The 13,123-nt window shown below is 52.7% G+C and overlaps 5 protein-coding genes across 5 annotated transcripts; 2 read left to right on the forward strand and 3 right to left on the reverse strand.

Moving 5' to 3' along the window:
- Positions 1 to 39: 39 nt before the first annotated feature.
- Positions 40 to 2,604, forward strand: VTN00DRAFT_2885 (uncharacterized protein; the record flags this gene model as incomplete). Its single annotated transcript, XM_069429140.1, has 2 exons — positions 40 to 2,010; positions 2,587 to 2,604. The coding sequence occupies 2 exons, from the start codon at positions 40 to 42 to the stop codon at positions 2,602 to 2,604; spliced, it is 1,989 nt and encodes a 662-aa protein (XP_069283297.1).
- A 478-nt stretch (positions 2,605 to 3,082) lies between these two features.
- On the reverse strand, positions 3,083 to 5,284 carry VTN00DRAFT_2886 (uncharacterized protein; the record flags this gene model as incomplete). The annotated part of the gene is made up of 1 exon (XM_069429141.1): positions 3,083 to 5,284. The coding sequence occupies one exon, from the start codon at positions 5,282 to 5,284 to the stop codon at positions 3,083 to 3,085; it is 2,202 nt and encodes a 733-aa protein (XP_069283298.1).
- A 623-nt stretch (positions 5,285 to 5,907) lies between these two features.
- On the reverse strand, positions 5,908 to 7,011 carry VTN00DRAFT_2887 (uncharacterized protein; the record flags this gene model as incomplete). The annotated part of the gene is made up of 2 exons (XM_069429142.1): positions 5,908 to 6,695; positions 6,777 to 7,011. The coding sequence occupies 2 exons, from the start codon at positions 7,009 to 7,011 to the stop codon at positions 5,908 to 5,910; spliced, it is 1,023 nt and encodes a 340-aa protein (XP_069283299.1).
- A 571-nt stretch (positions 7,012 to 7,582) lies between these two features.
- VTN00DRAFT_2888 (uncharacterized protein) lies at positions 7,583 to 8,612 on the forward strand (the record flags this gene model as incomplete). The annotated part of the gene is made up of 3 exons (XM_069429143.1): positions 7,583 to 7,849; positions 7,959 to 7,985; positions 8,046 to 8,612. 3 exons carry the CDS (start codon positions 7,583 to 7,585, stop codon positions 8,610 to 8,612), a joined length of 861 nt encoding a protein of 286 aa, XP_069283300.1.
- A 1,056-nt stretch (positions 8,613 to 9,668) lies between these two features.
- VTN00DRAFT_2889 (uncharacterized protein) lies at positions 9,669 to 10,961 on the reverse strand (the record flags this gene model as incomplete). Its single annotated transcript, XM_069429144.1, has 1 exon — positions 9,669 to 10,961. One exon carries the CDS (start codon positions 10,959 to 10,961, stop codon positions 9,669 to 9,671), a length of 1,293 nt encoding a protein of 430 aa, XP_069283301.1.
- Between the last annotated feature and the right edge of the window lie 2,162 nt (positions 10,962 to 13,123).

Here is a 13,123-nt window from a genome sequence, read left to right on the forward strand (position 1 = left end):
CGGCGTATTTCATTAGCCCCAGGGGCTGGTTGAACCCTCATGCATAACATTCCGCGTACATCTCGGACGTTTAACGGCGATAGTCTATCGACGGCAGCCTTCCCTCCGCATTCAGCCACCTTCAGCGAGGTCATCTGTCGATCTCCGGTAACTCCACGAATACAGAGACGAAATGAAGTGAGCCCGACAGAGCCCGGCTACTCGCAGTCGACCTCTGTCCCGACGGTGAGGCATGGCCTTGGTTCCGATGTCAAGCAAGCACTTTCCCCTTCAACGACATATAATGTAAATGAGCGAGGCCAACTTGATACTCGGAAGAACCCTTGGGATGAACGCACTTGGGCTAATGTACCGCTCACGCCATGTCTCCTCGCAACCGAACCATGCTGCACATCTTGCGTTGAGGAGGATAAGACGCGACTAAGCACTTTTTCGGCTATCAATATCATTATCGGCAAAATGGTTGGCGTGAGCGTGTACTCAGTGCCAGCGTCCATTTTTGTTGGGGTTGGTTCAATCGGCATGTCCATCCTGATGTGGGTTTTGGGGGCCCTGATTTCGTTCTGTGGTCTAGCTGTTTATCTCGACCTGGGTACAGCAATTCCGCGATCGGGCGGCGAAAGGGTGTACTTGGAGCAAGTCTACCGCAGACCGCATCTCCTTGCAAGCTGCATGTTTATGGCATACGTTGTGCTTCTGGGATTCAGTGCGCCCAATTGCATCATCCTGGGCGAGTACGCCGTGTACATTGCGGGCGGGATTCCTAACGGTTGGAACGCCCGTTCTGTTGCAATTGCTGCCATCACCCTATCGTGTTTTATTCACGCTCGAGTGCCCAGAATTGGCATGAAGACGATCAATTTCCTTGGCATTACCAAGATGCTCATCATGGTTCTTGTCGTCGTTCTAGGGATTACCAGCATATTCATGGGCAAAGACTACAGGCGGCAACTTGAGAACCACGGCGAATCTGATCGCTTAATATCGGAGACGACTGCCCAGCGGAACTTTTCTAATATCTGGTCGGGCTCGTCTACTCAGCCTTACAACTATGCTACAGCCCTGTTGAAGGTTCTTTACTGTTTCCGCGGATACAGCACAGCTAATCAAGTATTATCTGAGGTGCGCGATCCGACCAGGACTCTTCGAATAGCAGCCCCCGTTGCCCTCTCCCTCGTTTCTGCTGGATACATTCTAGTAAATATTTCATACTTCCTTGTTGTCGAGAGGGAAGATTTCAAAAAGTCGGGCGTGATTGTCGGGGCCCATTTCTTCCGCAACCTGTTTGGCCCCGTCTTTGGTGAACGGATACTACCTCTCTTGGTTATTCTCAGTGCTTACGGTAATATTGCTGCTACGTCCTTTGCACAAGCACATGTTAATGAGGAACTGGGGAAAGATGGGCTTCTACCCTTTCCCTCCTTGTGGAATGTTGGTCAAGAGGCTGCTAAGACCAAGCCACCTGTTGCTGGTTTGTTTCTCCACTGGCTGGTCTCTGTCATCGTGATTCTGGTCCCGCCTGGGGAAATATACGCATTTCTTGTCGACATCGGGGGCTATCCAGTCAGTGTGATCAGTGTTGCTATTGCTGCGGGTCTGCTCTACCTGCACCGTTCACCCACTGGATACTGGGTTTCGTCCTCGTCGGCACACTACAAAGCTCGCACCGTCTATGTCTTGGTCTCTCTCGTGGCAAACTGCGTCCTCCTTATTCTGCCGTGGATCAGCCCAGTGGGAGGCAAAGGTGATAATTCTTTCCCATACTTTGCTTATCCCGCAACAGGCCTGGCCGTCCTGGCATCCGGCGGGATCTACTGGATCGGATGGACATGGTGGACAGGACATAAGACGCGGATCATGAAACCAGTTTCCTCGTTTACTACAGTTCCACGTTCCTGGAGACGCAAGGACATCGAAGGAGCTGAGATGCCCCTCATGAGGAGCTCATTGGAAGATGATCCCAAGTTTCTAACACACGCTGATTCTAAGTCGAATACGCAACTGAACATGGTGTGACAGCTTGATAGAATTTTGTATGTATAACTTGACTCTGCTGTATGTACATAGATGGTATGTAAACGTATAAATACATACTTTTGTTTCAAGTGCTATATATCTGTAGTAGGTGCTTCTTTCGGGGGGGGGGCAACATTGTCAGCAACCTAGGGACAACAGCAACAACGTCCTCTCCGCATAGAAGAAATAATGGAATGACCGAACCAATCCATGATCCATCTATCTCAGCTGGTTTCTGATTTCTATCCTGCAGAAATTCTGATCAACATGAACATCCAGCAAAGGCAGACACCAGACTCCATGAGAATGCAAATCCTTTTATACATAATACAAGTGAGTTACATTCACGCCTATTATTGATCATTCATTCTTGATCTCTCCTCTTCTCGCACAACCTTCTTGCTTTCTTGTCTTTTCTTGCTTTTTGAGCAAGTTAAATGAAATATATGTATATGCATATATAAGGATGCTACTAGAAATTGGAATCTTGATGTATGCATAGATTTAATTCAATTTCCTATATTTCTAACCTCTCCCTATGTGCAGACTGGCTGACACTAACTACTGTAGATCGATGTAACGTATTGATTGATAGATAGTGTACATGTATATATATATATACGCTTTCGGGGTGTATACAGTATTATACTATATACACCTAGGACCTAGGTATGAGGAGCAAAGAAGTCTTGTTATAAATATAATATAATATAATATAGCATTTCACCTTTTTGACTGTCTATTCTCCAGATATACCCTTGTGGGTTTAAAGAACCTTACATCCCAGAGGTATAGTATAGACTCCTGGGGCTTCAGCTACCGTGGAAAGGGAAGTGTTGAAAACCAACAAGGTTGGTCTCCAAGACTAAGTCTAGGTACTATTATAATACATACAATATACACAGCACTTATCCTGGATCCGGGGGCAGAAAAAAAAGCATTACTCTAGACCCTCTAACACCAACTTTGCGAAGGGCCACCTTTGAGAGGGTTTTCCAGAAAAAGGTTGAATTTCCTACTTGTAACAGTGCTGATTTTCTTTTAGCTTTTCTCCTCCCCCTCTTCTCTACCTCGAAGGACCCGATGCCCGACTCAACGGGCCCCAATTCGCCCTTGGATTCATCTGATAACGCACAAGCCTCTTCTTCGTATGAGCCGCCGCGGCCTCCCTGCCGAGAGCCTCGTCGAACACGATATCCAGTGTGCTGGGGTGGGGTCTTTCCGCTGCCGAAACTTGCGCTCCCTCCGCGCGGGGAGCACCGTTTTCCTTTTCCTTCTGTTGCTGCTGCTCAGCCTGATCCTGCGGCTGCTGCGGTTCCGCCGCCGCCGCCACCGCCGTTGTTGTTGTATCTTTACCCAGCGCTTGCCTCGATCCCGAGCGGTACAGGGCCGCCTCTATCTTGGTCGTCAGGTCGCTGACGTCCTTACCGCTCTCGACAGCAGCCATGATCTCCTTCTTGAGCGAGGAGAGCCATTCATTCTCCTCGCCGAGCTTCTTCAGGTTCTCTCTGCTCTTCTTCATGATTGCTGCGCCTGCGCTCCCGGGCTTCAGGGCGTCCTCCTTGATGGGTGACTTCTGCCTTACCCACTCCCGCATGATCTCCCAGATGACGTCCCAGGGGGCGTCCGTGCGGATGGTGTTGGGCTTGGTGTGGCTACGCGTGGAACGGTAACCAAGATGTCGGAGGGCTCCGCGGAATGCGTCGATGGGCATCGTCTGCGTGTGGAGCACCTTGGCGAGGGCGCTGAGGGTAAAAAAGAATGGATGATGGTCACGCAGAGCCGGGTCTACGCGGGGGATAATTGCAGACGGCTGTGCCGGTGCCACTTCACCCGTCGTAGCAGCACCGGGTTCGGGAGTCGCTTCCTTGGAGGGCGCGCCCAGGTCAAGATCCTCCTCCAGAGCCGTAGTCAACATGCCTTCGATGCGGTCAACGGTTTGATATATATCCCTGTCTGCCCCGGGCAGCATATCCAGAATCTTTTGGATGAAATGGGGATTGTGCAGCGGGCCACCCCACATGGGGCCGCCTATATGCGTTTTGAAGCCGCAGTGCTCGCAATTCGGCCCAGCGACGGGGCCTTGTGCAAGGCCGTAGTGATAGAATGGCTCGCCATTCTTGCCCAACTTCTGCCTGGTGTGCGTGAGGGGCTGCGTGGTCCACGCTCCGCAGCCATTGTCACAGTTATACACCAACATCGTGTTTCCCGATATGAACTTGACCTCCGCGGGCGATTTATGGACCCGAACAAAAACTCGCGCGTAAAAGTCAATGGAAAGAGAAAGCAATGGCTCAATTGCGAGACCATATTTGGCAGCGGAAGTAGCGAGCCCATGGATGATGAGACGGAGCCCGGCTTCGTGAGAGTGGGAACCCTTGACGGACACGCCGCCGTAAAGCGCATATGCTTTCTCCGGGTACCCAGTCGACGCGAAAACACCAGCGTCCGTACAAGTGACACAGAGGAGACCCCCATCGCTCACAGCCTGAACTGCGGCATCCATAAACGGAGCAGCCGTGCCGTAAGGATCTAGATCAATGACGTCGAACTTCCCAAAATACGTTCCATTGCTACTCGGTTTCTGCGGACCGAGGAGGCTGTACATATACGCGCATGCGTCACCGTTGTTCGGCTGCACAACCTTGTCCAAGCCGTTATATTCAATGTTCATCTTCATTGACTCAATGGCGGAAGGGGACAGGTCGTTCGCGACGATACGAGTAGCGAATGGTATCTCCTTTGCGTAGCGCAATGCACGGAGACCCGTCGCCGACAGCGCATCCAGGATCGTAAAGGACGGAGGGGTCTTCTGCTGCTCCGCAGCAACAGCCGAGGATTCTGCGGCCAACGGGTCAGCAGGAGCAGTGGTGGTGGTACTGTCGGTCGTCACATTGTTCCCCTCAACGTTGCCGCCAGAAGGTGCTGCTGCATCCATCTCGACGCCATCCTCATTGCCCCTCTTCCGTTTCTTCCCCTTGGCTACCGCAATCTGCCTCCTTTTCTCTGCCTTTTGCTTTTTGACGGCCAGCAAATGTTCTCCATAGGCCCTGATGGCCAGAACGCTCAGGTCACGGTTGAACTGCTGAATGGGATTGTAGAAGACGGACTGCGGCTTCTCCTCGCTTTTGGGCTTTTTCGGATCCCTCACTTTATCCTCCGAACGTGGGTACAGGATGTACGCGAGGCCTTCCTTCACGGTCTCATACTCTTTGCCGTCATGCTGCACGATCTGGCCAGACGCCGGAGGGGTAGAGAGAGTCGCCATGGTTGCCGGTCTTGGAGCGGAAGTGCTCGTCGCCGGTCTTCTGATCTGGAGAAGTAAATAAGAATAATAACAAGACCCTGCGAACCGTCCGTCGCGGGGTTGAGGTGCCGGGCAGCGGTGGAGGCTAGGCGGGACAGACCGAAGCGGCGTGCTGGTCGCCCATCGCGCGGTCAAACTGGAGACGGAAGACGGTCGAGCCAAAAGCATCGGCTCTCTCGAGATCAATGTTGTTCCGCTCGGGTTGGGACAGAGACCATGTCTCCGGCCAGGTCTGCGACGCGAGGAGAAGAAAGAGGTCGTTCAGGCGCTGCGCGGAGCTCTTCGTTCTCTGGAAAATTTCGGCGCACGAACCAGATCGGCGCGGAGCTGCGATCCGACCGGACGAGACTGCATGGTCCTGCAGCATGTATATAAACCCCGACAATGGGATCTAAACGCGTCCTGAATGTTGATTTCCCTTTAGTTATTATCCTTACAGTGGTAGAGTATCGAGAAGTCAGAAGGTTTCGTTTTCATTAAGTACACCGTACAGTACATACAGATTAGCTACTAGTCACATCTATGAGCATGATAGTATATAGAGGCTCCGTTAGACCCCAGCGTAAAGACATAAGGCATTCATATCATAGCCAGCCGCTGATAACCGGGACGCTTCTGTACAACGCATCCCAGTTCTTCGCCTCCCAACCTGAACCCGGTCCTCCGCGTCCGACGACACCCAGAGCCCCCGCGAGCCAGATGGCCGTGCCCACGGCGGCGATGCCGTGAACGATCCGCCACATCCTATTCTTCCGTTTGGTCTGCTCCGGGCTCTCCATGTAGCCCAGGTAGCCTCCATGGATACTCCCCGATTCCCCTCGGGTGTGCCGGGCGGTGGTGACCCTCCACCCCATCCACGTGGCCCATCCGCCCACGATGTGCCACACTCCCGCCGCGACGAAGACGATATAATACAGATTCCAGAATGCCGGACTGCGGGCGAACCCGTGGGCAACGTACCCCAGTCCGACGCCGGAGGACCCGCCCTCCACCGCCAGCGGCACCAGCCGGTTGACCAGAACATGTACCCCCAGCAGCGGTAGGAGCGCATACCCGAGTCTCGCCTGCACGCTTGGTTTGGGCCAGGATTTGAGAAGGTATCTCTGCGCTCTGGTCTCCGCGCCGTAGAGCCGTGCCCGCCGTCTGCCACGGATGCTTCGGAGGGTGATTCCGCTGACGACGTGGGTGATAATGGGGACGGTCAGGACAACATGTTCAAGGGACGGGGCCTGGTATATCGGTCTGGTGAGAAGAAGGTAGGGTTCACTGGCGGGCACGGTGCGGGTTGCAAGCGGGATGAGCGAGGTGTTGGCGATGTGCAGGACGAAGAATAGCGTCGGCGGATACGTAGAGTATTTCTGGAGGGTGGATACTACAGCAGGTTCAGGATGTCAGCTGAGACTTGTTCGAACTTTCTATAGTATCAACAATGTCATTGTTCAAGAAGACATACACCAATAGTCCCACCGGTGCCCGCTGAGACCCAGCGAGAGGAAGGAGAATTTTCCAGCAAACCCTCCTTGCTCTGACGAAGGATCTACTTCTCTCTTGGGAAAATACGCGCCGGACTTCAGGTCTGGAGGCGCTTCCTCCACGGGAGAGGGCTCTAATTCCTGCATTGAGATGAGAGAGCGGGCGTCGCTCTCGTCTGGCGGTGCCGACAGGCCAGTTTCCTTACGACGGTCCATGGCCGCCACGGAATTCCCTCGCTGGGGAAGTGAGGAGAGCGTTCGTGGAGAGAAGGAAACACTGGGACTATCAGATTGTCAATCGTCTTATACAGGACGTTGGGGCACCGACCGACAATCCTCGGCGCCGTTGGGCGGGTTTCCAATCCCGGCGCCGGGACTGGTCTGCTCCACGAGTTCCACCGTCGTCAAAGCATGACATCTTTCCTTTCCCGGCCAAAGCCTGATTCGGGCTGGAACTATCGAGAACCGGATATCCAAAAGACCCTTGTGTGCCTGATGATCTCCAGTCCGGGCTGCCGGGCGGAATGCTACTGTCCTTCTCACGATCTGATCTGACGATCCGACCGGACCCCGGGCCAATCATCGGGTCTGGGTTGGATGATCTCTAACGGCTACTCCATCCGATCGATCCTAGTCCTGTCCATAGATGGATGTGTTGTACAGAATATATTGCGTAGAGAAGCTGATGAGGGAAAGATGGCTGGAAGCAGACTTGGCCCTCCGGTTGTATCATCGAATAGATTTTCAGCCATCTCCGTGCAGACACGCCGGTAAAGAAACATTGTCGATGTCCCGGGCCAAGGCGGTGACGGTCGACAGAACGGCCGACCTGGCGGAGCTTCTTCCTGCATACGGAGTAGTCCTTGTCCGTCCATCTCCACCAAGAATATCGTCTACCGTCTCGACGGGCGAAGCTCCGTTCTCTTACTGGGGCTTCAAGTCAACATTACGGGCTTTCTGTCGGCTTTTGGACTGTGTCCGTTGCCACCGACCATCTGTCTCAACACACGCGCAGAAGCAGCAAGGCTCGTACCGGCTAGAGAGAATGGCTCCTGTATGTCCCCCCACATCTATCTTGAGTTCTTCGGAATATTGCCCCATATTCTTTATATTCAGTTACATGGTGTTTTTGATGGAATGAAGGCTAACTAACTGCTTTCTAGCGTGGCTTTACGAATCCCGCTCCAAAGGTACAGTACATATCTCCAAATCCTCGCCGCTTGCCATTACTAACGCGTCGTACATTCTAGACTGATTCTGCGCGCTCCGCCCTCAGCTCCTTCACCTGTACTCTCTGTAACAAGTCCTACTTCCGCCACCCAGAGTATGAAGCACACATATCCTCCTACGACCACCAGCACCGCAAGCGTCTGCAGGATCTGAAACAGCTGTCGCGCGATCCGAACGCTGCAGAGAGGGCCAGACGAGCGGAGAAGAAGGCTGATGCGGAGGCTGGGTTGAGGGTCATCGACACTAACGAGGGCAGTTCGGGGACCGGCACATCAGGTGGCGGCGGGTTCAAGAAAGGAGGATTCAAGAGCTCGTTCACAACCGTCAAGGGACCGGCGGTTCCTGCGGCACCGGCGAAGAAAAACGTTCTCGGCGACGAAGACGAGGATGAAGGTGCGGAAGCGCCGGAGCGGCCTGACGCGGCCAAGCCTCGAGCAGGAAGGGAAGGAGAGGCGAAAGTTGATGCAGAGAGCGATACAGATGAGGATTATGGCGCCGATGGCACTGACGAAGGTTACTACAATCCGCGCAAACCAACCGATTGTTTTGCCGGTTGTGCAGGCGCAAGGGATGTTGCTGTGGCGTAGCCAGCTGCGGGGATTAAGGTTTAAAAGCTTTGACAGTTGCGCTGTCCGCTGGTTCTAGATACTGGGCTGCTGACCTTCGTGGTCAATCTCGTGTGCAGCATCCTATACGGATGAGTGAAGAGCCTGGGAGGAAGGAGGTGGTTGATACGCTTTCCGCGCCAATGACGCCTCTGTACGCTTTCTCGCCTCTTCTCTCGTACAGTCGACTCCAGCAGCCAGCATATACCACCGTCTGCCATTTTCAACACCGTCGCTAATGTGCCGAGGAGGTTGATTCCAACATACAAGAGGTCAAGGTACTGCCCTGAGGCGCCCCGTAACGTTTGCGACGTCATCGGACGCAGACGCACGCTCTATGATTATGTGCTTCATTGTACCAGCTCATTGAGATGAAGCCCTGTGGGCTGATCTCTGGGCTTGGATTTCGGTAAAGACAAGGCTTGAGCCTGGATCTTGGCCTTGATGTCTGCCTACTATACCTCCCAGTCGACGACCCCGCCAGACAATCTTGCCTATTCCATTTGGTCGCGGCTTAAGAAAGAGGATGGTTGAGCATGGGGAATTTCACTTGCAAGCAACTGGTGTGTGGCAAAGGCGGAGGATTCTGGACAAGGTACGGTGTTCAAGTCTGATGAATACGTTGCGCGGCACACCCAAGCTAGTCTTTGTTGAGTGCAAGGATGGTTCCATCTGGCTGGGTGGAAAAAGACAGCTGTATCAAATATTTCAGTCCTTTTTGCATTGGAGTGCATTTCTTTCTGTTTGTGGGGACGTATAAGAGAGAACACGTACTCAAAGGTTGAGTTGTGAAAGACATATTCAATGATACCTGTTTCTTCAACTGTGCCAAATCTAGCATTTACGATTCGCACCGTCAACCTAGAATCCACTTCCCACCAGTCTCAAATCCCTCCTCTGCCAACGGAGCAGCGTATAATGAGCGAGCGAGCAATTTTTAGATTCTCGCCTGTCTTCTCGCCATCAATGTGAACAGCGAAGGCAAGCAAAACTTCCACGAAGCGACAAAAAAAAATCTAAATATCCCTTATTAATTACCTACACATCTTCATACCCCAACCCCCACCGACAAGCATCCACACGCAGCCCACCAAGCGCCCTCACCAGCCTCCGCCTCCTCACCTCTAACCTTGCCCTCACAACCGGCCCAACCTCCACCTCAATCAGCGGCCGCCTTGCCGGCTGCCCCGTGGCCCGGGACGGAGTGGGCATGAACCCCTTGGCAATGGAAACAGGGCTGTTTCCGGTATAATACCTCAGCACCACGGAGCGGAGGTGAGGGAGGCAGTTTGAGCGGTGCAGGTTGATTAGGGTGCTGATGAGGGCGTCGCCGCCGCCGTCGTCGTCGTCGTCGTCGTGGCCGCCGACCGGCAGGGAGATTTCGAGGTGCTGAAGGGATGGGGGCAAGAAGTGGAGGATAGTTGGGTTCAGGTCGTACCAGGCGAGAGAGACGGTTTTGAGGAAGTGGGAAGCTCCGAGGAGGGACTTGATGGATCTGAGTACATCCGTTGGCTTTTCATTGTTGCTGTTATCGTTATTGTTGGACTCGGACGGCGGTGACGACGACGATGATAATGGCTGCTGCTGCTGCCGCTGCTCCAGGGCCTGGTTCGTCTGAAGGCTCAGATGCCGTAGGGAACGATGATGCGTGGCCGTGACCGCATCGAGCATCTCAGCCGTGAAGAAGGCGAGCCGTCCTCCTGCGGAGGACATGCTACCATCTCGGATCTCATGCAGACTGAGCGCGCGAAGTTCACGCAGCGAGGCTATCACCCTGGGTATTATGGACTGTACGACGGGCACACCTCGATATCCCGGCCTCTGGAGAAACTCCAGCTCAGGAGGCGGACCGACGAGAACGAGCTCCTTCAACTTTGGCAGCCGGCGCAGCACCTCGCGGGCAACGTCGGGGCCAGTCACGGAGAAGCCGGTGAGGTTCAAGGCGTGCAGGTTCTGATGGGAGGATGGGAGGAGAAACGACAGAGGGATCTTGTGGTTGTGCAGTGTCAGGCTCTCCAGCAGGGGCATATTATCCCCCCTGATGATGAAAGATAAGATCGGTTCGAAGATCTTATCGTTCGCCTCGGCGTCCCGATCGGTATGCTTCAGTATCGCAAAGTGCCGTAATCCGGGAAGAAGCCGCAGTCTGGAGATGATACGTTCCGCTTCCTCTGACTCCGGTGTCTCCTCTGGCCGCGGGGGATTCTCCGAGTCGAACTTGCGTACCAGAAACTCTCCCATCGACTGCGCCGACGGGGCAACGACCTTGAGCCGGAGTGTGTCGACGTTGCATAGCAGTGTCTGATCCGCGATGTGGTCGACCCAGTCCATAAAGGCATTCTGCGATGCGAAAGTGAGCGGTCGTTTGTAGAGGAATCTGCGAGCTTCCTCGTATATCTGCCTGCAGGTCCTGAGGAGACGACACAGATCGGAAGAAGACGACGAGTCCAGCAACTCTGCATAGACCTGCTCGTGCAGTTCGATCGGAATCTTCAGCAGTCCAACTCTCCTCTTCTGGATCCGTATTCTAGAGGCATTAGCAAATCGGACTGGGATCCTAGTTCTGGAGAGAGGGAGAGGAAGTTCTCACCGTCAATTCTGTACGATTGCGCTCCATAATATTCATTCTTGACAAGGGCAGAACTATCGACACATTGGAAATCGGATGATGAATGAAGAGATATAGAATATGTAGATCATCATTTTGATTGAAGCGGTGAAGTATGTATTTGCTGATATATAGGATCAACACGCAGCTGTATACATGAGGGGAAAAAAAAATGTTGCTCGTAATCAATCAAGACACAAATTACAACATCGCACTACTTTCCGAGGAGGGCACCTCTGGCGAGAGAAAAAGATGTGCATAGCACCTAATCGTTAGCTAGCCTCGGGGACCCGCACGAGATCGTCGTCGCCGCGCTATGCATGAAGACAAGATAGACGAGCAATGAAGTTATACGGTGTCACCGAACGGAAAAGCATGGAATGAGCGAAGAACGCCGATAAGGCGTACTACTGTACTGTAGTACGATAGGATTTCAATAGCTGTCATGAGACCCTGTCCGCCTCGTGAGGCGGGCTGGTCTGGTCCTCTTCTTGGAATTCTCTACCTATTCATCGGGCAACAAAGAGCCTGCCTGTCCTTTCACCCCCGAAAACCGAAGATGTCCGTCCGGTCGAGGGCCATACATGTTGCATGGGATGGGGAAGTCAGCACCAGTAGGAGACCAAGGATGCCCCAAAAAAGAAGAAAGAAAAGCCAAGGTAGTCCACCGTCTCTGCCGCTGCCTAATATCTGACAACGCATGGCAATTCGCGAGCTTTTTCGTCTTCAGACCTCTCTCATCTCCGCCTTCTCCGGCCCATGGGAAATGGTTAAAAAAAGAATCCCCGAAGGTGTCACAATACTAGGTAGGTAGAGTCCGTAGGCACAGCAACAAAGACAAAGAAAAGACAACGCCTGACAGTGTGGGAAATTCCCGAATTACTTTTACCAGAATAGAATAGCAGAAAAACGCAGACATGACATGACATGTTGCAGGGGATCTCCGGAATCAGCTGGAGTAAATGGTATTTGTGTATCCACAAAGCTAATAGAACAATCAATTTCCGCTCCATAGGTAACTAGTCCGGGAGCTCACTCACCTCATCTATCTTTCCCAACGATCATTCATTCTTTCTCCCCAACCCAATCGGCTTCAGTCGTATGACGTCAGGGGTGAAGTTGCACCACCGGGAAATCCGTTCTCTAGGAGAGACATTAAGATGAGACGATCCTGATAGGCGGAACATGGGCGGGACTGGACGGAGGAATTGGCACCGAGAACAGGGCCATAAATCGTACATTGTCTGAATGTGGAAAGGGAACCTTATAATATTAATAATACCTACCTATATCAGACCTCCTCCCCGCAGATCCGGAGTAGCATTGTTGATTGAAACGTTGCATACGGATCCAGTTGGGAGGGATTTCTTCTGCAGAGTCTCTATCCCGACCTGTTACATTCGGGTCTTCGTCCATAAACGAGTGGAGGATTGACCGACAAGACAAGACAATGAAATCCCCGCTGGTCAGCACACCTGCTCGGATCGAACATGACCCTCAGGCGGAACTTCAATGTTGTCCGAGACTGCTTCGGCTTTCTCTGTACAGTACATACGTCATAGCATGTCCATTTGAACTGCGGGTAGCACCAACAAGGATCTTTTCTACCTTTTTCTACCTTTTCTTAAAAAAAAAAAAAGATATAGCATCCCGGATCATAAATACCCGAGAGTGAAACTATCCTCCAATACACTGACTCACTCCCTGACTATAATACATCTGTTTCCACCCTTCTCCGGTGATTCCAAACAAGCGGTAAAAAACTCCCCTACCGGCCTCGTCCTTGAGGAAGAGGCTCTGCGGTGCGACAACCTAACTTAGCGAGGTGCGTAATAACGTCACAGTCCAACGAAAGGTATCGGTTATGGGCTAGTAGCAGACTGTA

This window comes from Thermoascus crustaceus (genome assembly GCF_041956765.1).
Source record: "Thermoascus crustaceus strain CBS 181.67 unplaced genomic scaffold VTN00scaffold_11, whole genome shotgun sequence".
In the NCBI taxonomy this organism is placed as follows: Eukaryota; Fungi; Ascomycota; class Eurotiomycetes; order Eurotiales; family Thermoascaceae; genus Thermoascus; species Thermoascus crustaceus.